The sequence below is a fragment of the Sorex fumeus genome, unplaced genomic scaffold (genome assembly GCF_029834395.1).
Source record: "Sorex fumeus unplaced genomic scaffold, SorFum_2.1 ptg000037l, whole genome shotgun sequence".
Classification (NCBI taxonomy): Eukaryota; Metazoa; Chordata; class Mammalia; order Eulipotyphla; family Soricidae; genus Sorex; species Sorex fumeus.
Window position 1 is genome coordinate 45,940,979 of NW_026606094.1, and position 22,059 is coordinate 45,963,037.

Here is a 22,059-nt window from a genome sequence, read left to right on the forward strand (position 1 = left end):
ACTTTTTTATACCATTCATTTAAAAAAGTTTAATAATTAATGCATACATACATAAAATATTCTGGTTTTGAATGTTATAAAAATGGTAAACTACGTGGCCAGGGAGACAGCTCAAGAGGTACAGCATATGTAAGGCACTGAGTTTGATCCCTGGGCACAAACTCTAAGCCATCTGCCTACACCAGAGGGCTGAGCAACAGTGGGTGGGGCCAACAATTTCCACCAGCACTGCAGGGGATAGCACCTATTAAAAAAATAGTAAACTGTTGGGCCAAAGAGGTAGTACAGGAAGTGCCACTTGAGCTATGATAAAACATTTTGTAACAGTCCAGTGAGAATGATACCAGGCTTATAAGGCACTTGCCTTACATGCATGCCATGGTTGGATCTCTGGCACCATATCTAGCCCCCGAGTACTGCCAGAGGTCGTCCTGAGCCCCTCAGCACAGATCTGGAAAGCCCCCTGAACACCATCTGGTGTGGCCCCAAACACCCCTCATTCCTCCCTCCCTCTCCCCGAAAAAAAAAAAAACAGTAGTAAACTGGAGTTTAAAATGGTAAGCAATGCCTTCTAGGACTTTTAAAAACACATTACATTCAAAGCATTTATCCATTTTGTTGGGTAAGCTTTAATTCACTGTTGCTCAAAGGCCCAAAGGTAATGCAATGAGAGAACACAACTGAGTTGGGGGAGGCTTGAAGGGGAAGGGGCATTAAGGTTACTTGGGGGAGGGTGGGACACTGGTGATGGGTGTGGTGTTGGAATTATATGCATAAGAACCCATTATTAAAGGTATTATAAATTATAGAGCCTTAATCAGTAAAATTTTTAAATAAAAATGTAATAAGATAAATTCATTGCTATTATAAACAGTCACTGAACACTCTACTATTTATTTCTATGCTCCTTTTGATGAATTTCTAGGTATCCACTGCTTTGTGGGATTCCAGTATTTTTTTACACAAATATTGCTCAATGAATATGATTGTAAGTGCCTCAGGTAAATATTTACATGTGAAATTTTTGGATATATGCCTAGAAGTGAAATAGTTGAACCTATTACAGTGATACTATGTGAAATATTCAGTACTGTCTTTCAAAGTGCTATGCCAATTACTGTATCTACCCACAAAATTTTCACTATGGCATTACATTAAATATTCTTCATTAATGACAAGCTTCTTTTATCCGAATTTGTATCTCCTCTTTAGTGAAATATTTTTTCTAACTGAACTGCTGTATTTGTTTGGTATTTTAAATACTTGTTATTTGTAAACTGTATATATTTAATATATCTTCCTCCAGTTGGTGGTTAACCTTTTCTTTAAATGGTTTCATTTGATAAACACAATTTAATAGAAATTTATAAATCTTTTAAGTGAAAATAACCAGATTTTTATTTACTTATTTAGTGCTAAAATGGTCTATGGCTAAGTCCTATAATATTCTGTGATTTTTTGCTGTGAAGAACCGAATTTTATCTTTGCCATATGATTAATCAGATTTCTGAACATGATTCGATAAACATCCACTTCCACACCATTTCTTCAAACATATATAATTACTAACTACTTATATGAATTTGTTTCTGGACTGCCTATTCTAAACATTAATTTTAAAAAATCTGTATCGATCATATGATAAATATATCTTCAAATCTGGAATGAATTCTTCACCTTCTCCCTTTTTCTTTCTTAAATGCATCTTGAGGGGACAGAGAGACAGTACAAGGGTTAAGATGCTTGCCTTGTATGTGGCACATTGCATGTTGAGTCTCCCACACCACATCTGGTCCCCCAAGCACTGTCAGGGATCTCTCCTGAGCACAGAGTCAGGAATAACATCCCAGGACCACTGGGTGTGATCAAAAATGAAAGCAACAAACAACAACAAATACCAAGGAGTATAATTATATAATTTTTTCATAGATTTTAAAATTTTGCTTAAACATAATAGCAGCAAACATAACCTAAAGTTGGCTTACCAAGTTACATGAAAAAGATAACTGCAATTTTAATTAAAATTTCAGTGAAACTTCAGGTCAATCAAGGAACCATGGATCTCTACATAATTGAGTCTTCCTATCCTCAAATGTTCTTATTATTTATATAAGTATTCTTAATATAGTTTTCCTATTTTCCTCACACAGATCTTATATTGCTTCGATTTATTCCAAGTATCTTAGAGTCATTTTTCATTTTTCTAATTCTACTTTGAACAAAAATTTTAATTTCTTTATTTCAAATTCTTATAGATTTAATTCTTTTGTTTTCTTTACTACAATAGCCAGGGTTTTCAATATATTCCATGATAGAGGGTATTATTCTTTGTTTCTGAATTCAAATGGAATGCCTCTAAAATTTTTTCATTAAGAATGATGTTTGTTGCAATTTATTATGTTTAATAAATAATCTATTTGATTAAGACTGCTCACCTTGATTTTAAGTCTATTAAGAACTATTTTCTCTTACATCAAGAACGGGTATCAAATTTCATTAGTTTTGCTATACCTATAAAGATGATTATGCTATTTGTTTGCATTCATCTAGAAATGTAATTAGTTACATATATGTATCTCTTACACAAAATTGCTAAATATTTTGAAAATAAATAAGAATAGCCTTACTTCCCATATTTACATATATTTCTGTGTCAAAATGCCATAAGTAACAGATTTTCTAATAGAAATCACTGAAAAGTCATATTATTAAAAACTTCCAATAAAGAAAAGTTATCCCTTTTTAGTCAAAAAAGGAGATTCATATCCTTAGTTAAGGGTTGATTAAAACTTTGGAGATTAAACTCAAAATATGATACCCATTAAGAGTTTGATAGAAAACCTGACACATGAGATCCACAACACCCAAAAAGGAGAGAGCAAAAGGAAATGCCTTGCCAAGGAGGCAGGGTGAGGTGGAGGGGACAGGGTGGGGGTGGTGGGAGGGATGCTGGGACCATTGGTGGTGGAAAATGGGCACTGGTGGAGGGATGGGTACTCAACCACTGTATGACTGAAATGCAAGCACAAAAGTTTGTAAGTCTGTAACTGCACCCCATGGTGATTCACTAATAAAAAATTTAAAAAAAGGTTCCTGAATTCTTATGCCACTGCTTGGTCTCTACCAGTAAATCCCTATGGGATTGAACAATTACACTAGAAGCTAAATAAGATCAGAGAAGGCCTGAAACTACAATTGGACTCACCTAGCATTAATTGTTATTTTAAGTCTCATATTTTTTGATACAGTAAATAGTAACATGCTTTTAATATTAATACTGATTCCCCTTTAAAAATTACTAATTTCTCTAAAAGTTCAATGTTCTGTCTTTGTCATTAAAAATTTTAATATCTTCTGGGTATTCTGTGAGGTATTGGTAAAAATATAAAGAATTTTAGTAACACCAGAGTGGCCAAAAATAAAAGTCAAACATTAGCAAGGCGTACTGTGTGCTCAAGGATCTCCCCCTACCAACATCAACACAACTATTCCCATCTCACTCTCTAGAGGCTTCAAATTCTCTGAAACCATGTGGTTTTACTTATACCACAAAGGTTTTTATGTACTGTTTCCTCTGTCAAAGACAACTTTCCTTTTAGTTTATGAAGTCCTATTTATTGCGTTATGTTCTGTAATAAATAACACCTTACTATAAGGGTTTACTACCGTATTGATTAAATTTGGTTTCCATTTCAATGTTTCAACTTCTAAACTTAAGATATAATAATAGAACTAACTTATTAGTCATCTTTCTATCACAGCTTTCTATATCATAATGTTTAGAACACAGTAGTGACTCAAAAACGCTTTCTTAATGATTACTTTCAACAAAAATATTTTAGCATTAAGACTGAAAGCAAATACATATTCGAGGTTATCAATTCTTTCTGAAATAAAATGTATATTTATCATTTTCAATGTCTTTTGTTACTTTCATTAATTTGTAAGCTGTTCTAACATAAAACAAAAACAATAGCTTGTAGAAAAGAAATAATACATTTTAAGTGTTATCTCAAATGTTTTCTTGCACAAAATACTGAAAACCAGAGCCATATAATTTTAATTTCAAAATTTGAGACTCAAATGTTTTAATGAAAAATATGATTTTGTTCTTTCTAAAGTTACCTCAATGATTGTTGGTTTTCCCACATTTTCAGCTGTTGGAGATCCATATAAGACCCCATCACTATAAGGTGTCCTTTGGATATAGCGAAGCCATCCAGGTCGATCAGGGTAACCCATTAAATTTGTATTAAATGTTATGGGATCATTACTAATCTCACCTAGAAAGCAGCACAGGATTTAGATTATGGGAATTATTTTCAAACATAAAGATTTAGTAATTCAAATTAAAATATTACTAAGTATTTTACATTTGTAGCAAACTACACAGCCCCCCAAATAGTCTGGTCATGTATATTCTTTTACTTTATATAGATACTTGGTATTACAAGGAAATAAGCTCTTTAAAAATAGAAATAATATCTTTTTTTTTGTCATGGAGGGAGGAGTGGAAAAGCTCTGCTATGGGACAGCTACATTTCAGAAAAATTTCCTAAGGTAATTCTCTTGAGAAATTTTTTCATAAAATTTTGTACACTGTGAAACTAATCTTAGGGATATCTCTAAATTATAATGAAAAGATGTAATTTTAAAAAATTACAGAATGACTTTAAAATGATGTTACAAGTCTAATGTTAGCAATCACATTTATTAATAATACTAATAGCATCATTTATTAATAGTTTCCTATCCCTGTATTATGTACTCTAAAATCACCATTTCATCTGATTTTCAAACACACTATGAAAGCAGAGCTATTATTAGTCAAATTCTATTAATGGAATATGTAATTTTCTATGGTAAGTAATTTTTCCAAGCTTATATTAAGTGGTAAAGCTAGAATCTAATCCTGATTGACTCCAGAAACTATGTTCTTTCTTCTCAAATGTTGGAGTTTCTGTTCAAAACAAACAGTTTTGCAAGGAGAGTGCCTCATAAGAGAACACTTTAAAACAACTGATGAAAACACCATTTTTTTAATGCTATTAAAAACATAGTTCACAATGCTTTGAGTGTTTTCAGAGAATTTACTAATCATATATTCAATAAAAATGTTTATAGTAATTGTAATAAAGTTTAGAATATGCAATACAATATATTTAAAACAACAGTATAAATAAGATTTTATAATTAGAATTACTTTGAAGGAAAAGTTAATCTTGATTAAGAAATAATATAAAATTATCACATAAACACTTTTTTAAAGGAATATTTAATGCCACATTCCATTCTCATCTACAGCTTAGTTTCCTCAAAATCAATATATTACATGAAAATCTAATTTAATATAAAAATTCATATTTGGACAGTTATAATAATTATTATATAAAGATTAATAATTTGTCAGAAACCCAAGACTAAGGAACCAGAAATAGGCTTAATTTAAAATTTGAAAGCAAATTACTTACTTTTGTAATTAAATTTATCATATTAAATGAGAAATACCTTAGAACAATCAAATTACCACATTTCTATACAATTTGAAATAGTTAATAACATTTTATACATATATATCACATAAAATAGTCATTGAAAAAAAATTTTTAATTAAGTACTTTTCTCCCCACCAAGAACATACCAGGTTTGGGGTAAGGGGGGAATTCCCCCTTAAAATACTCTCTTTCCAAAACATGAACAAATAGGACACCTGCAGATGGGTATACGTTTCGATCAGAGTGCACCTTTGAGAATATAGTGTATACTGAAAGCACAAAGAAAAAAACATGTCATAGACAAATAATAAGATGTGTTCTTGATAATTCAACTTACTATTAAGGAGGACATCACTATTTAGAAATTTCTAGGAAAACTGAAGCAACATACAAGATACTATTAATATGTTTGTTTTAAAGGGAGGTGATTTTAGAACAAAACATGCAACATTTTTCAACTTTCTGTGTTCCAAGATTTTTCTGGTGCAATGTAAAAATAAAATGAACATGTTCAATATTTTAAATTGTTACTAAATATTAAACTGACCATAAAATATTTTATAACTTTTAAGAGAAATATATCATGAGAACTGATTAGATAATTGCAGTTCCCTTATTTCCTTCTTTCAAAGTATATGAAGTAAATTTTAAAAGTTAAGAATTTGCTTGGGGGGTGGGAGGTGTACTGGGATCAGTGGTGGTGGAGAATGGGCACTGATGGAGGGATGGGTATTTGATCATTGTATAACTAAAATCCAAGCACAAAAATCTGTAAGTCTACAATTGTACCTCATGGTGTTTCACTAATAAAAATTAAAAAAAAAAGAATTTGCTTGCTAGACAAAGCACATGACTATATGATAAAGTCCACATATATATGTGTATATATATAGGATAGCTTTCAGATATACTTATTAAATGGACTGCATTTTTATGAGTATTACTATTTCTATAACTACTAGAAATGACTTGTTACATTTTCCCTTAAGTGACAGTAATTCATACAATCTAGTATACGGCCTAGATAAGTAGTAAAAATTACATAATAAAGTTTAGAACAAGTAATTCAATTGAAAAGGAACAGATTTCATCATATGTTGGTTACTTAAGATATATGATTAAAATGGTCTAATTGGCTTGATTGGCTCTACCCATTGTTTTTCTTCTGATCTCATCATCTCTACCAATATATTACTGCCGTTAACCTTGTCACCCCTACAAACTCCTTGGATTTATAGCTTCCTGATTGATTAGTGGCTGCAACTTTTAAACAAATAAGCCTTATCAGTTTGGTTCTTTCTCTTAGTCACTGAGAGATTTTAAAATTGAGTAATTAACTTTAAGTATCCCAAAACTACTCATCTTAGGCAACAAATGACTAAAAGTACTGGATAGCCAGACAGCTGACACATTTTTCAGCACAAAATTAGAAATAAAAAAGTTTTATTTTATTTGTAAAAACTCATCCATACTCTTCGGTGAATGGCTTCCCCAAACAGGAAACTACGCTAAAATATTGGTTTGTAGATTCATATATCCATAGCTTTACTGCTAAAAACACAACTTTAAATGCTATCTAAGCTGCAAGTTACGTTTAAAATAAGTTTTGGAGACTTGTTTTTTGCTGCTTCATTTTGTATTAATATTCTTAAGCAGTCTTCTTAAGGCAATTAGGGCACCCAACTTCTACACAAGAACAATTTGCATACTCACCCGTGGAAACTGTGGAAAAAATCTATTAAACAAAGAGAATGAATGAATCATAGAATACTAGATGCCTGGATCCGCCAGCTGTATTTCAAACCTCCCCTGTATGCTAGGTGCTATGGGGGAAATGAAGATAAAGAAAACCTAGACTTTGCTTTTCATGAATTCAACACCTGAATTTGCAGAATACTGCCCACCTAACTGGGTATTATCTCAAAGGATTACACTGTCCTGGCAATACCTGTAAAGACAGTGAGAAGCAAGTAACAGTGGAAAAGAATTGAAAAAAATTATTTAAAAAAAATAGAACTTAATATGATTATTAAAATACTAGCAGGATGCTGACATTCAGAGATGAAAGTATTTTTTCATTTAAAGTGATAAAAATATGGTGAAAAATGCAATCCTGGGGCACTGGAACACTTTTAAGAAAGAGAACTAAGGTAGCTATGATAGATATGGGGTAATATTTCAGGTAGGAAGAAGAAAAACTAGAAAGAAAAGAAGTATAAGTATAGCTTGGTATTCTTACTGTAAAAGTTATTTAATTCTATATATAAAGGTGTTGATATTGCAGACTGACCACAATCCTACACTCAAAGTACAGGAATAGTATAAACAATCTAAAAGAATCTTTTATTAAGTTTCTGTAAATCACACTTTCGAACATTAAAATACCTCACACTCTGACAGTGAATTTTATTTACCTTTGTTATTTTTCTCAGCACCTAGAAGAGAGTCTGGCATACCAAAATAATTTTATCAGTGCCTACTATATGGATGAATTCATTCTCACACAAAGCATTGTAGAGGTAAAAACAGATCCCTTGTTTGTGCACTAAACACATACCCTAAATTCAAATTTTGATTATTCAATTTGAATTAATTCTAATTTATATAACAGTTTAATTTTCACTACCATAAGGCGGTAAAAGTTTCTTCATAAAGTGAATAAAGGAAGCCTGTTTAGATAAAATACCATTGAAAGGATTCTATTTTCTATATAACCCCAGTCAGGGCCAGAAGTAAAACCGTAAAAGGGTACCTGCCACTCTATATCACCTCACTTCAAGGACTAGTATAAAACATTTCTATTTCAGCTTTCATAAAAAACATCTCTACAATCTACAGAGCTAAACCACAATGTTCCATAGCCCTCCTGGGTTTTAAGATGACATGCACATTTCTTTATTCATGTGTACTCAATTGCCTTTCTGCAATCTGCTGAACTGCATACTTGCTGGTCAGTTACCTTGGCAACTCCACAGTAAAGCCTGCTTCATTTTAACTATAGTATGCCATGCACTTTGGGAAAAACATGATACAGATGTAGCACACGTTCATCATCTAGAAATGGAAAATGACTAAGCCACGATGTTTTGTTTGTGAAAATAATACTTCCTTTCTCTAGCACCAGCTTAAGTTATGGGCACCCATATATATCAGATAAGTGTCCCCTGCCTTTACTTTTTTTTTTTTACTTACAAAGCAAATACACTATCAAAAGAGGCTCTTTGGGCAGTGTTTATGCCTCATTCCTTTCCATGTAGGACACAGAACTCAAAATCATAAGCTCCTGCTTTATGTGTGAGCTTCATACATAATGCTGATAGCATCTGTATTAACACCTACAAAGGATGTTACTAACATTTAACACATGTTGCACTCACATATTGTATGTCTAGGCAACACTCACAAACAGTAAGCTGTTTTCCTTAAGAACAAGTCTGGAAAATCAAATTTAAACTCTCAAAGAATACATAACACTAAAATTTAATGATCTGAAATATACATGTGTACAGGACTATGCTAATCAAACTGAGGTCACAGAGTCTGGCCTCCCTTTGTATGGCATGGCTTTATAATGTCTACAACTGCAAATCCATTACCTCTGTAAATACATGCCATTGGATACAAATGAAACTAGAAACCCAGTGTGTGGCTAAATTCTTTCAAATCCATCATCACTAATTGCGGGAAATAATTAAACCAAAAGTACAACTCACAAGGTGTCAATAACATCACCCTCAAATAGTAAAGGTTTTTAGATCTGCAAAAATTGGTAAAGTTTGAAAACATTTTTTTTAAAAGAGAATTAGGTATCTGAACTGGGTAGAGCAAACAGGTATGGGAAAAGCATCCAGTTAATTAAATAATCCTCTTTAAAACTAGTTTTAATGTCTCTTCACTGCATTGCCTAAATATTTTTTTCATAAGACTTTGTTCAATATGTTTTAATCATACTGTACAGAAACTATAAGTCATTTTAACTGTATACTGTGTGATAGCAGAGAGCCAGCAGCCAAGTAACAGACGGTGATGTCTCTCTTATTTTGATGACAATCTTACTTTAAGTAATTTGGGGTCTCATGTTAGCTAAATAGTATCCTGTCCTCTTTTATTAATAGTCCATCTGAAATTTTCTCCCAATGAAAGCAACATCGTGATGAAAGTAAGAGGCCGTGCATCTGTGTGCTTATTTATAATTACTTCAAACAAAAGCAAATTGGGATGTATTTAGTAAACATTAAGTTTTGAAAGGATTGTGGTGGTGTAATGCTAATGAATTCACAGTATATTAAATTCACAATTATAACAATGATTACTTTTAATGGCATGTACCCGTACATAGGCACGTACATAGTCCCTTTTCTACAAAAAGTTCTAAGAACACTGACTAGTTCTATTTGTACCGACACCAAGAACAAGCACACGGCTATGGATATAAACAAGCTGCTTGCTATGAGACCCCTTTACATTCCGACCAGATTTAAATCTTAAAGCCATCTCCCCTATGAAATCTGTGAGGAGAAAACACTTTTTGTCAGTATTTATACCTAAATGACCTTTATTGAGGTACCTGTCATATGTCTATTATAGATGCTTTATCCACTTCAAAAATCCCATTTATATAATCATTTTCTACTTTTTTAAAGGCTTAGATGATTATAGTAAAATCTCAACGTACTAGGATCTCTATGAAAAAGAAATATCCAAGATTTAAAGTGGAATTATAAAAGAATCCAGCTTGTTCCTTTTCATGATGATATAAGGTCATCATCTGGCAGATCAATCATTATACGGTTTTATTATGTGAAGCCTTTATGAACTGGTTGCCTTGTTAGTTACCGATACAGAGTGAAGGCGGGTTCTGGTTCACTAATGCCTTTTAAGGTTGTGTGTTTATAGATTTTCTGTTTTCTCATCTGTAGACCAACTGTCAGCTGTCATTATCTATTGTTATCAGTATGTTTCCGATAGCAATTTCACTATCCCTTCGAATTTGCTGTTATTAATTTGTTGCAGGTTCAGGATACAGACTACGAAATGTGTGAGACTGTATATTAGAGTCAGTACAAATTCGTACTCTCTAACACAGGAGAGGCTCTGCTAACCATGAGAAACAGAAGCTGCATTTGCAGCATCCGAAGAGTCTTTGGTGGTATATTTCCTTGTTCTTAGTAAACAGTACACTACTGGTTAGATAGATAATTTTACTAAAATTGAGATAAAGTCAGTATTTAAGGAAATGGCAGCATAAACTTCACGTACCGACTGCATTCAATAATAATACCATAGAAAGTCTTAATTCAACCCATTTATTAAGTCAACAAGACTGTAAAATCAAAATGAATTTAATGTGTTGTATAAAATAAGTTATTACATATTTGATCTGTCAGAAATATAGCTCATACTTGAAACAAAGAGATTAAGTCATCTACTACTCTTAGCAATAACCACACTATACTAAGAATTTTATTACTAAGAAATAAAACATATTTCTAAAAGCATTTCAATTTTGTTCATTTGCCTCTCATACTCAGAATTTTTTAAGATTTAAGCTATTATGTAGGAAACATAAGAAAAGTGCTTTTAACTAAACACAAATTATTTAAGTAAGAGAGCATACTGCCCAACTGTGTTACTATCTTAATGGCATTATCTGGGAGAAACCAAATAAAGATGATGAAGAAAATTATCAGATATGTTTAAGATACACAGGAAATAAAGATCATATATATGAAACAGCTTATAAGCTTATAAAATAAACTTTTGCATAAGCAACTGGATACTTTCATTCCTCAAAATCCGATTTACAGAACAGACATAATTTTCTACTCAAGTTAATAACTGGAATATTTTTAAAAAAAATTTTTTTGGTTTTTGAACCATACCCAGCAGAATTAAGGTCTTACTCCTGGCTCTGCTCTCAGAGATCACTCCTGGCAGGCTCGGGGGACTGCATGGGATATGATCCAAGTCAGTCATATGCAAGACAAGCACCCTACCTGTTGTAATATCACTCCAGCCCCTGAAATTTTATTTTTTAAAAAAGTTGTATGAAAACCACAATTGTTAAACTTATTTTATTATCAATCCTAATAATTTAAAAATTATAAGCACTGACAAAAATACAATTTCTTGTCTCATATTTTATAGTCTTAAAATCTCACTATGAGGTTCAGAGCTCCAGTATATATACAGAAGAAGCTATAACCAACCAATTAATCAGAATTAATTATAGATGAACCTATCTGCTATCATTTCATCAAGTGAAATCTTTTCAAGGCTTTCAGAGCCTGAACAAACTTATGGTCTTTTCCCTAATTTACTTTTAATATAGTATTTTTGTTAAATTGATATTTAATTATTAAAACTAGTTATTGCTACCTAAAATATTTTGAAACACATCAACATCTAGTCAGTTTTCAAAAGTAATTTTCTTACTAAGATTTACCTTTTATAAATCCAACTTTACAAAGCTTGGCTTTGAACCCAAAGCTTTTCTCAGCAATCTGTCCTCTATCTTTGTGTTTATTCAAAATCAAATCACTGCAAGTCAGTCATTTATATAATGGCGGCCAGCTACTGTTTTTCTTTCAGTCCAAGTAGTTTCTGCCTAGGTCATAGAACTCCTCATAGAGAAGGTATTAAATTGTCTTTTAAAACTTTATTCCTTTAATAGAAATAGATCACTTTTCTAGATGAGCAGAAGATACTTTCTCCCACTACCCACAAAAAGCAGAAGGGTTTCATCGTGGGGTATCTCCTCCACCCAAAATAAAATTCACCCCTAAGACCCCTTGCCAAAACATTTTTCTAACCTATATTTAAATACTCTGATTTTTCCATATAATGATCATTTTTCCCCCTGAAATGTCAGTTGCAAAGTGGTTGCAAACCATTGTTAATTGGTGATCAATAAACTTTGTCTCACAGAACACTGCAGTTGAAAAGGGCTTTAGATGTCATCCTATCGGGGCATGCAAAATATCCTCCAAGACACAAATCAAAGCATTACTTCCTATTTAGATATGCATTCAGCATTCTAATTAACCCAGAATTCTTGATAGATACCATCAATAGGAGTTGGAATACATTTGTTCTTTTGGAGAACTCATTTCTTTACAGATGATAAAACTGAATCCAAAGAGATTAAGAGAAAGTTTCATGACTTATAGAATTTGTACAGACTTGATAAACAAGACTTGAACCCCAGTCAGTAGTTACGTATTTACAAATTTGAAAACATAAGGCAATAAATTTGGTGGTTGTACATTCTATCATTATAACTCTTTCCAATAATCCAATTAGATTATATACATTTAACTTTTTAAATTAAGACCAGAATTTTTTTCTCCAGATAATATAAATTTATTCTATCATTTCTTCAGGTTATGTTCATTATGTCACACAATTAGAAGAAGTTAACACAAATTATAGTGCCAAAAGAAAAAATAAATCTGATGTTTAGAAGAACCATTTTACCCTCATAACCACAGGAGAAACTCTTATATCTGGAAGATGGTATTTTGAAGTCCTGGAACTTTGTGATCCTTCTCCCTGACTTCTCCAACTTTCAGGGGGAAAAGAAGAATGTACATTTTCAGCCCTAGGGCACTTTCTGCTACTCTCTAATGAAGAAAATGAGCATAATCTAGGGATTCATCTACTTTCAAGTCATGCACTATTTTTTGGGTCAGTAAGTTGAGGAGGACCTTCCTTTAAGATGACAGAAAAGATTTCTACCCAATAATTTAGAGTACATATTAACATCTTTCCCATGAGTATCTATTAAAAGTTAACATTTAAGTTCAAGGTAATTAGAAAATCAGGACAATATTATTTTTACTTCCTCTTTTTCATTTAGAAAAGTTTATTAATTAAACCTACAACTCGGGCCAGAGAGAAAGAGAGCACCCTACGCACTGTAAGGAGTAATGCCCAGCACTGAGCCAGAAGAAGCTCCTGGGCACTGCTGGGTATAGACCAAATCTAAACAAACAAGTTCCCTCCCTATTCTTCCAACCCCCCAGAAAAAAACCCTAAAGCTAACCTGCTTTAAAAGGTAAGTTGTCTTAAGATTCTGAAGATGCTTAAGCATATAAATGAGTATTGCAAAGACTTATTTTATTTTTAAATAATTTGAGTAAATTTTACGTTTTTCTACCCACCCCAGAAAGAGACCTGATTTTGAATGCTCTTTTATGATTTTTCTAACCCTTAATGCGTACTAAGGTAAGAAAGACAAGAAAGACACCAAGTATTTTGATCTGATATATCCCAAATTCCTAAAAATTTTCTCTACAAAGAAGGCACCACCATGCTGCTAGAGACTTAGGAAACCATTTGATTTTTTTAAAAAAAATGTTCAAATTTTAAAAGAAAAGTTACACAGAAAATAAATCGCTAAACTTGAGTCTCTATAGGAATGCCCTTAGTAGTGTAGTATAAGAGGTACTTACATGCAAAACACATGTGGAACACCCTGATTCAGTCACCAGTATCACACATGGTTCCCTGAGCACTGCTGGGAGTGATCCCCTAGCACAGTGCTAGGAGTAATCCCTGTGTGTAGTTTAAAATCAAAATCCCACGTATTGTCTAAAAAACATCAACAAAAACACCCAAACAAAATAGAAATACACTTGTAGTCAGTTGTCTTCTCTTAAATTATCAAGAAAGGATTGGAATTGATGATCAAGAACAAGAAAAATATCAGACTTTTCTTGGCAAACAATATAGTATATATAGATGTTGGTTTATGTTAATGCATGTCTGAAATTTATATAATGTAATGTCACTTAATAAACATTAAAATTTTTTTAAAAACTTTAGTTACATAAGCTACACGAACAATTAACCATAAAGCAAGTTAACTTACCACCTATGTTTTGTTTATAAAAACTATAATGAAAGAGTTTAAAATATTTTAGAAAAAAACAGGAGTGAAAAGTTCAATGGATGAATTCAAGAGAAACTGATGAAATATGAGAATGTAATAAAATAAGCAAGTTAACTCAGGAGAGTTGAGGTATATCAATCATTTCTATTTTAAGTTATTGTTCAGGTTCCAAGAAGAAACTCAGTTTGAAGTTAAATTGGAGCATGAAAATTTAAAATATGAAGAGATAAACATATTATCTCCTGGAGAGAGCAAAATATCTGTGTTGTAGATCACAACAACATGACTGTTTTAAAACTGGTTAGAAAGTATCTTTTTGAGAAATCAAATAAGAACAGAAGATGCATGCCCAAGAGAAGATCCAGGGACCTTAAAGAGAAGAAAAACAAGGGGAAAGAGAACTGTAATGGTATGAAGCTTAGAAGAGTCTTATGGGTTCCTGTTTGGAATATCAAGAATAGAGGAGTAGGCCTGGAGGTAATAGAACAATTAAGGGATAAAATGCAGTTCAATCTGGCACCGCATAATCACCTAAGCAACAGAGAGCTTGAGCAGCACCTCATCCTCAGGTGTACTACTGAACCACTGGCCAGGCTGGCAAGTTACTGTCAGGAGAGGGCCTCCCAGACCCCAAGCACTGTTAAGACTTAAAAACAGGGAGAGTGGATGTGCTAAAGAAGGTGAAACTCTAACTTTGATTAATGAGTTTGATTACCCTCATCTGTACCAGACAGTTCAGGGTAGTCAGGAGCGATTCTCTTAAGGAAACCAGAGAGAATCTCTAAGGAAGTTGTGGAAAAGTTACTGTGATAAAATTCTACTTTTTCCCCCTTATTCTTACTAATTATTAACAAATATATTTATGGGTTTATCTCAAAAACAGGGGGTGTAGAAGACATATAGGGAGTCTTTATCTTACTGTGAAACAGATTCGGAGGTAGAAGTTTATAGCTGAAAAAAAGTTTTGTAACAACTGATAAAAATGTTAGTGACTCTTACTTTAGGGATATATGAAGTAAATGAGGTGTCACTCTTATAAAAATCCAGGATATTTTATCTGTCAATAGAGTATTTTATTGTATAGAATTCTTTAAAAACATTTTTAAAATTATATTATAGACACTATAAGGTAAAAGGTAAAAGCCCTCCCGTTGTTTGTCGATTTGCTCGGGCGGGCCCAGTAACGTCTCCATTGGAGACTTGTTGTTACTGTGTCTGGCATATCGAATACGTCACTGGGAGCTTGCCAGGCTCTGCCGTGCGGGCGAGATACTCTCGGTAGCTTGCCGGGCTCTCTGAGAGGGGCGGAGGAAACGAACTCGGGTCGGCCATGTTGGCCGCTTGTAAGGCAAACACCCTACTGCTGTGCTATCGCTCCAGCCCCATAGACACTATAGCTAGACCAAAGTTATGGAAAATTGGCTACTCTTCAGCTAAAGTTTATTATCACATGTAACTAATTTTTGTCTTGTGTTTCTGGGAGTTGGGACATAAGGATTAGAAAGGTGGACTGTAAAGGCAAAAAAAAAAAAAGAAATATCAAGTGAAAGCTGAGATGATAATAATTGGTATTTTTAAGATAACTAACCTTTGACTACTTTGACTACTTTTTTTTTCTTCGATGAAAGCATTCAGATGCTTTGGAATGTTGCTAATAGGCATATTTATAGGTGGGGTATAAAAATTTAGAGGGAATAATCAATCTTAAAGGGTCATAATTCCAGTAAAATGCAGTGCAATTTAATCATTTTGCAAAAACACACCAATTTTTGTTTTATAGAAAAATTGTTTTTAATTAGTAAAACTATCTTTTGATGATTTTGCTAAAGTTATATACACCGATTTAACATTACTTATGTTAAATTAACTTCTTAAAGATTTTCAGTGTTACAAATAGCAATAATAAACACACTGGGACAAGTTTTATGAGTGACAAGCTAGTGTCTAGAAAAGGGACAACAACAGGTTAAACAGGGATTATTTCAGTTAAAATAAAGGGACGGGATGCTACAACAAAGAGAAAAAAACTTGTGGGATAATGGATTAAAAACATAAAGTGCATAAGACATTTTAGAAGATTAGGAAAACAAAATTTATAATTTTTTCCAAATTGTTAAAAAAAAAGTCCACATATGACTAAAAAAGCAAACGGAATTATTGGAAGCAGACACTTAATTGACTCCCCAAAAGGGATTTAGATTTACAACCTAAACTCACCATCTTTCTTCCCAGCAGCCATTTTTCTGCTGATAATAAAATTGTTGGCCTGCTTGGTCTTCCAGTTAAATGTTCCATCTATGCCATCAGCACAGCTTAATAAAAAAGCTTTGCAGAATAAAAAATGCACAAGAATAAAATTAATGTCAAATTAAAATGACCATCACAGATCACCTAGTATTAACTGGAATTCGATTCCTTCTAGCTCAACTAGCTGTTTAATCTCATGCCATAAATATATGTTACATGTAAATACAGGAATATATGGAGCTCAAGGTAAACAATACGTAATTCCTGCCCCTTACAAGGAGCTTACATGCTATTGCATCTGATAATTATGTACAGAATTGCAGTTTATATATAGAAAATAATTATGTACACATATATTAATAAGTGCTACAAGGGCACTGAGGGAAGAATCAATTATCTCTGTCTATAAATGATTTAAGTTTAAAGTATCGTTTAAATTCATAGCTGAATTTTAGAAACAATACAGTGGCAGCAATTACTAGAGGTGGGGTTACAGGGTGCTAAATAAGGGGGATGTTTCTCAAGTGCAGGATAACAGCCAGCCAATAAATCAGTGGTAGAAAGAACAGATGTAGCCAGTTATAAGACATTATGGAGATGATACTGCTAATACTTTTCAAATTACTAAATTGTGGACTAAAAAGAAAAATAAAGATGTCTTGAAGGAAACCAAAGATGACTTGATATTTTTCTTCAATAGTAATACATTAAGAACTAACCTCACCCCCACCCCCAAAATGTTTCATCATAAAGATGATTTTAATTTGGGATATATTAATTTTAGGTGACTGTTAATGCTCAAGGAAAAACCATTCAAATGGGAGATGGGAATAAAGCTCAGCTTCATGAGAGAATCTAAGGGGCCTCAAATGCAGATTTGAAATTCATACTTAGAGAAATTATTGCCCTAGACAATTTATTTAAAATACCAAGCTTCCAGGTAACAGCCACTAGGTCTTTATGTTCAAAGTGAACTTCTTAAATTTGCTTTCTTGGCCAATATGTCAAACATTTCTTATCATACAAACTACACATCTTATGGTTTACTCTCCTTATTTTTCATACTTAACTTTCTTATTTGATATCTGAATACTATCTTCCTATTTACAAATTAGGTCTCCATCCCCTTCTTCCTTCCTTTAGCCAGCTCAGGTACATTCTCTGGGTATAGGCCAAGAATTCCCTAAGGTATACCCAAGTCATTTTAATTCTTGGAGCTGAAATATACCAAGAAAGGATGCACAGAAAGTGCAAGGGACAGTGATAACAAAAGAATGTATTAATACATTTCCATTTCAAAAGCAGAGAGTGATTCGGCAAAGCAAAAGAGATGTGGGCTGGAACAATAATACAGCCACTAAGGTGCTTATCCTGCACACAGCTGACCCAGTTTCAATCCCCATTACTCCACATGGTCTCCTGAACCCTACCAGGCGTGCTCCCTGAAAAGAGCCAGGAGTAAGCCTTGAGCACTGCAGGGGTGCCCCCCACAAAACCAAGCAAACAAAAAATGGCAAAGGTCAGACCACTGAGCCTGAAGCATCACATGTGTCAATGGAGGAGATGTGGAGGAGTATGTTCCGCAATCTCAGCAAAGAGGATGGGAGCTCATAAAAGATTGCTTAACTAGAAAAATGAGAATTTATTAATGAGTACTAGAAAGCAGAGTTCCAAAAAAGTGGAAAGAGAAGAAGAAAAACTACAAAAAAATTGTGATGTAAATACAGTGAATGCAATGAATCTTTCACGAACGTTTGGCCAGGATAGGGAAACTCAGATACAATAATGTTAGAGAAGGAAAAGTAACATGAAATAGAGGAGTATTTTTTTTGTTAATGTTGGGAAACATTTTCTTCATAAATTGAGGAAAAGACATTATGAAAGAGAAACAGACTACTAGTACACAAAAGGAAAGTAACTCATGAATTTTAAAACAAGAATAATTAAATTGGGTGCGACCAAGCATACAAGAAAGCAACAGTTGATGAATAAGAAAGCAAGAGCAAAATGAAAGCTTGGGGTATCATTACTTGGGGCATCAAGAAACATTCTAAAATGTAAGAAGAACACAATTCAGAACCCAAGTTATTAAACACACACACACACTGGGTGACAATTTTAGTGATACTTGGAAGTGGAAATCAAAAGTCCTACCAAGTAGACAGCTTGGTTGATAGTCTAACTTTTAAAATATGTAAACTTAGAAGAGGGGAGCTAGCTCGTGTGGTAAAAGCACATGCCTAATACGTGTGAGAACCTGAATTTCAATATTGGCTCTGACTGTCCCTCACAACACGCATCATCCCAAGCATGTACTTCTGGGCCCAAGCACCAAAACCTCCGATGGCTCCACTGGGTGGAGCATCTGAAATGGACACTGTAATAATTAAGCAATTAAAATAAATATTTAAACTTAAGTCTAGTAATTCTACTAAAAAATCTTGTGGATGATTTGCCGAATTAAGTGTTTGATGTACTTAAAAACTGAAATATGTCCCTTTAAATTTAGATGAAAAATAGAGTCCTTTCCTAAATAATTGAAACTAAAACAGGATCTGAAATGTTAATATTTGGGGTTTTCCATATGATCCTCTGGGCTCTCCCACGAGTGATCCCTGAGCACAGAGCCAGGAGTAAACCCTGAGCATCTCTGGGTGTGGTCCTAAAACAAACAACAAAAAGGAAATGTTAACATTTTATTGTGACAAATATTTTCTTACTAAGGGTTCTCCTAATTGCTGGGTTCCAACATGCTGGTTATATATAAGAACACCTACACAGCTCTCTAAAACAATATACTTTGTTATATTCATATGTACCAAAGTACTGTAGCACTGTTCTCCCATTATTCATCGATTTGCTTGAGCGGGCCCAACAACGTCTCCATTTCGAGACTTGTTACTGTGTTTGGCATATCCAATACATCACAGGTAGCTTGCCAGGCTTTGCCATCATGGTAGCTTGCCAGGCTCTCCAAGAGGGACAGAAGAATTGAATCCGGTTCGGACTGGTTGACAGCATATAAGGCAAACACCCTACCCACTGTGCTATACATAATAAAATATTTTAAACACATACTCAAGACTCCACCATGGAGAGTCAAGGTAGGTGGGTTATACTCATTCATCAGGGAATTCTCACAACTAAATATGAACTGTAGAAGACTAAGAGCAAGCCTACAGAAACCAAGAGAGTTTTTTGCACAGACTATATTAGAAAAATCTAGGCCATATTTTAGAACTGAAAACCTCCCATCTCCAACTGCAGCACTGAAGAGGCCAATGTACAAGAATATCTGGACTCAATTTGGATAATGGGAAGACCCAATATACAATGACAAGAAACAAGTCACCCAATTTTTCTCTGCATATTAATAATGCATATTAAGTGGACTTATGAAGCATTGTTGATGTTTAAATCCATCTTATTTCCTGATTAAAATCAAGGTATCTTCATGTATTTTTGTTTAGTATTAATACTGGGGTTTTTTGTTCATTTCTTTGTTTGGGGTGGGGGTCATAACTGGCTATGCTCAGGGATCACTTCTGGTGGTGCTGGGGGTTCATTTGCAGTGTTAGGATTGAACCCAGGGTAGCTCTGTGAAAGGCACAAATCTTACCTTTTGTATCTATCTGGCCTTGGTTGATATTAAAAATAATTATTATTCTAAAATAATTGTCACTGTAGCACTGTCCTCCCATTCTTCATCGATTTGCTCGAGCAGGCATCAGTAATGTCACCATTGCGAGACTTATTGTTACTGTTTTTGGCATATTGAATATGCCATGGAGAGCTTTCCAGGCTTTGCCATGTGGGCAGGACACTCTCAGTAGCTTGCTGGGCTCTCCGAGATGGGCAGAGTACTCAAACCCGGGTCGGCCGAGTGCAAGGCAAATGCCCTACCCACTATGCTATCGCTCCAGCCCCTAAAATAATTATTTCAAATAATTATTTAATAGTAATAATAACCCTTTAATAATTACGAGGAATTCCTTTTTTACGAGGGTCAGGGAAATAGTTGGAAAACTTGGAGCTATATTAGTATACTGGAATCCCAGGTGTGGTCCCCATCACTGACATCAGCTATCCTCAATCACAGAGCAGGAACCAATTCCTATGGAACACTGGATGTGGCCCCCAAGCCAAAAATAAATCCACTAAAACCAAAAAATATACTTATGAATTAAATATTGCACAGACATGATCTTAAAGCATAATGGAGTAAATCCAGTAGACATCAGGCATTCTTTGAATCCCACTATTCCATTTTTTTTGTTAGAAAAACCTCTGTAAATTCGAGCAAGAAGGCATTATTTGAATGCTCAAGGACCCCATAAGTTCTTTCCTTTATTCTAATCAAGTGATAGTCACTGTACTGTAGATAAAATTACTGAAAATTATAAACACAAAACTATATTCACTGTACTTTATGGATACTTATGGAATGTTTTGCCTTATAGTCATCCTAAGACATATGCCGCTGCACATTCTTGCCTAGAAAAGCAAAAACTCATAGATTATATTTTCTAGGTCCCATAAGTATCAAAGTAATCTGGACAGCTTTTATGAATACTCAAGTAACAAATGTGACTGGTTTCTCAAATGCTTAAAAAATAGAAGCTTCGAGAACACTTTTTTAAAAGTTCATATTAATTCATCCAAATATTCTACTTTCACCAGAGAGGATGAGTCTAATAAATCTAAATAGACAACTTTTCATGGCTCTATCAGCCAATGTCACTTAAACATTCAAGTGCTACATTTTAAAGGAGAAAATCTTGATGACAGAAATAACTATTTCTTTCTCCTTGTGTGTCTAGGATCATAAATTCACTCCAATATTTCTACAGAAAATTACTGTAACCTGTACATTGAAAAGTATAGAACACTCATGAAATAAAGCTAGCGTTTTATTATTTTAAATTTTAGGACAGAACCTGGATCTCCTGTACTGAGTTATATCCCAAGCCCCCAAAAGCAATCATTTTAAAGTTTGATTTTTATTAGAAAAGGACCAAAGCATTTTCCTGTGAGAACATATTTCCATAGAATTAAAAAAAAGAGACAAAATTTAAAATGCTTCCTCTATACATAACTTTTCCAAAATTAAATCTAGTGTTTAAATAAAAGGTTATCCTATATAGACTCCTTTCAAAGATAATAGACCATCCTCAGAAATCCAGAGAGAACTCCACTATGCTCACTGATTTCATGATAATCCATGCTGCAATTGGACCCGCATGATTTTTGCTCAAATTCATAAACACAAAAGCAAACAATAGCACACATACTGAAAGTACATTTACACGGCCTAAATTAAGAAGAGATTCACCCAATTATCTAGATGATCTTGAAAATTAATTTAACCAATTCCTCAATGCTTCCACACTCCAACTCCAAAATTCCTCTCTCTTTTTATTTTTT

General features: G+C 33.5%; 1 protein-coding gene across 8 annotated transcripts in view; it reads right to left on the reverse strand.

Annotated features, from left to right (window-relative positions):
• The window catches only part of SGCE (sarcoglycan epsilon), an 86,352-nt gene that overhangs the window by 52,213 nt on the left and 12,080 nt on the right, over positions 1–22,059 (reverse strand). For 5 of the 8 annotated variants that reach the window (XM_056118053.1, XM_056118052.1, XM_056118054.1 and 2 more), the window contains exons 2-4: positions 16,606–16,713; positions 5,642–5,764; positions 4,126–4,283 (exon numbers count right to left, since the gene is read on the reverse strand). In XM_056118053.1, coding sequence (XP_055974028.1) covers positions 4,126–4,283; positions 5,642–5,764; positions 16,606–16,713 — 389 coding nt within the window. The remainder of the gene's footprint in view (positions 1–4,125; positions 4,284–5,641; positions 5,765–16,605; positions 16,714–22,059) is intronic. The other 3 variants (XM_056118057.1, XM_056118056.1, XM_056118059.1) reach the window with 1 other exon arrangement.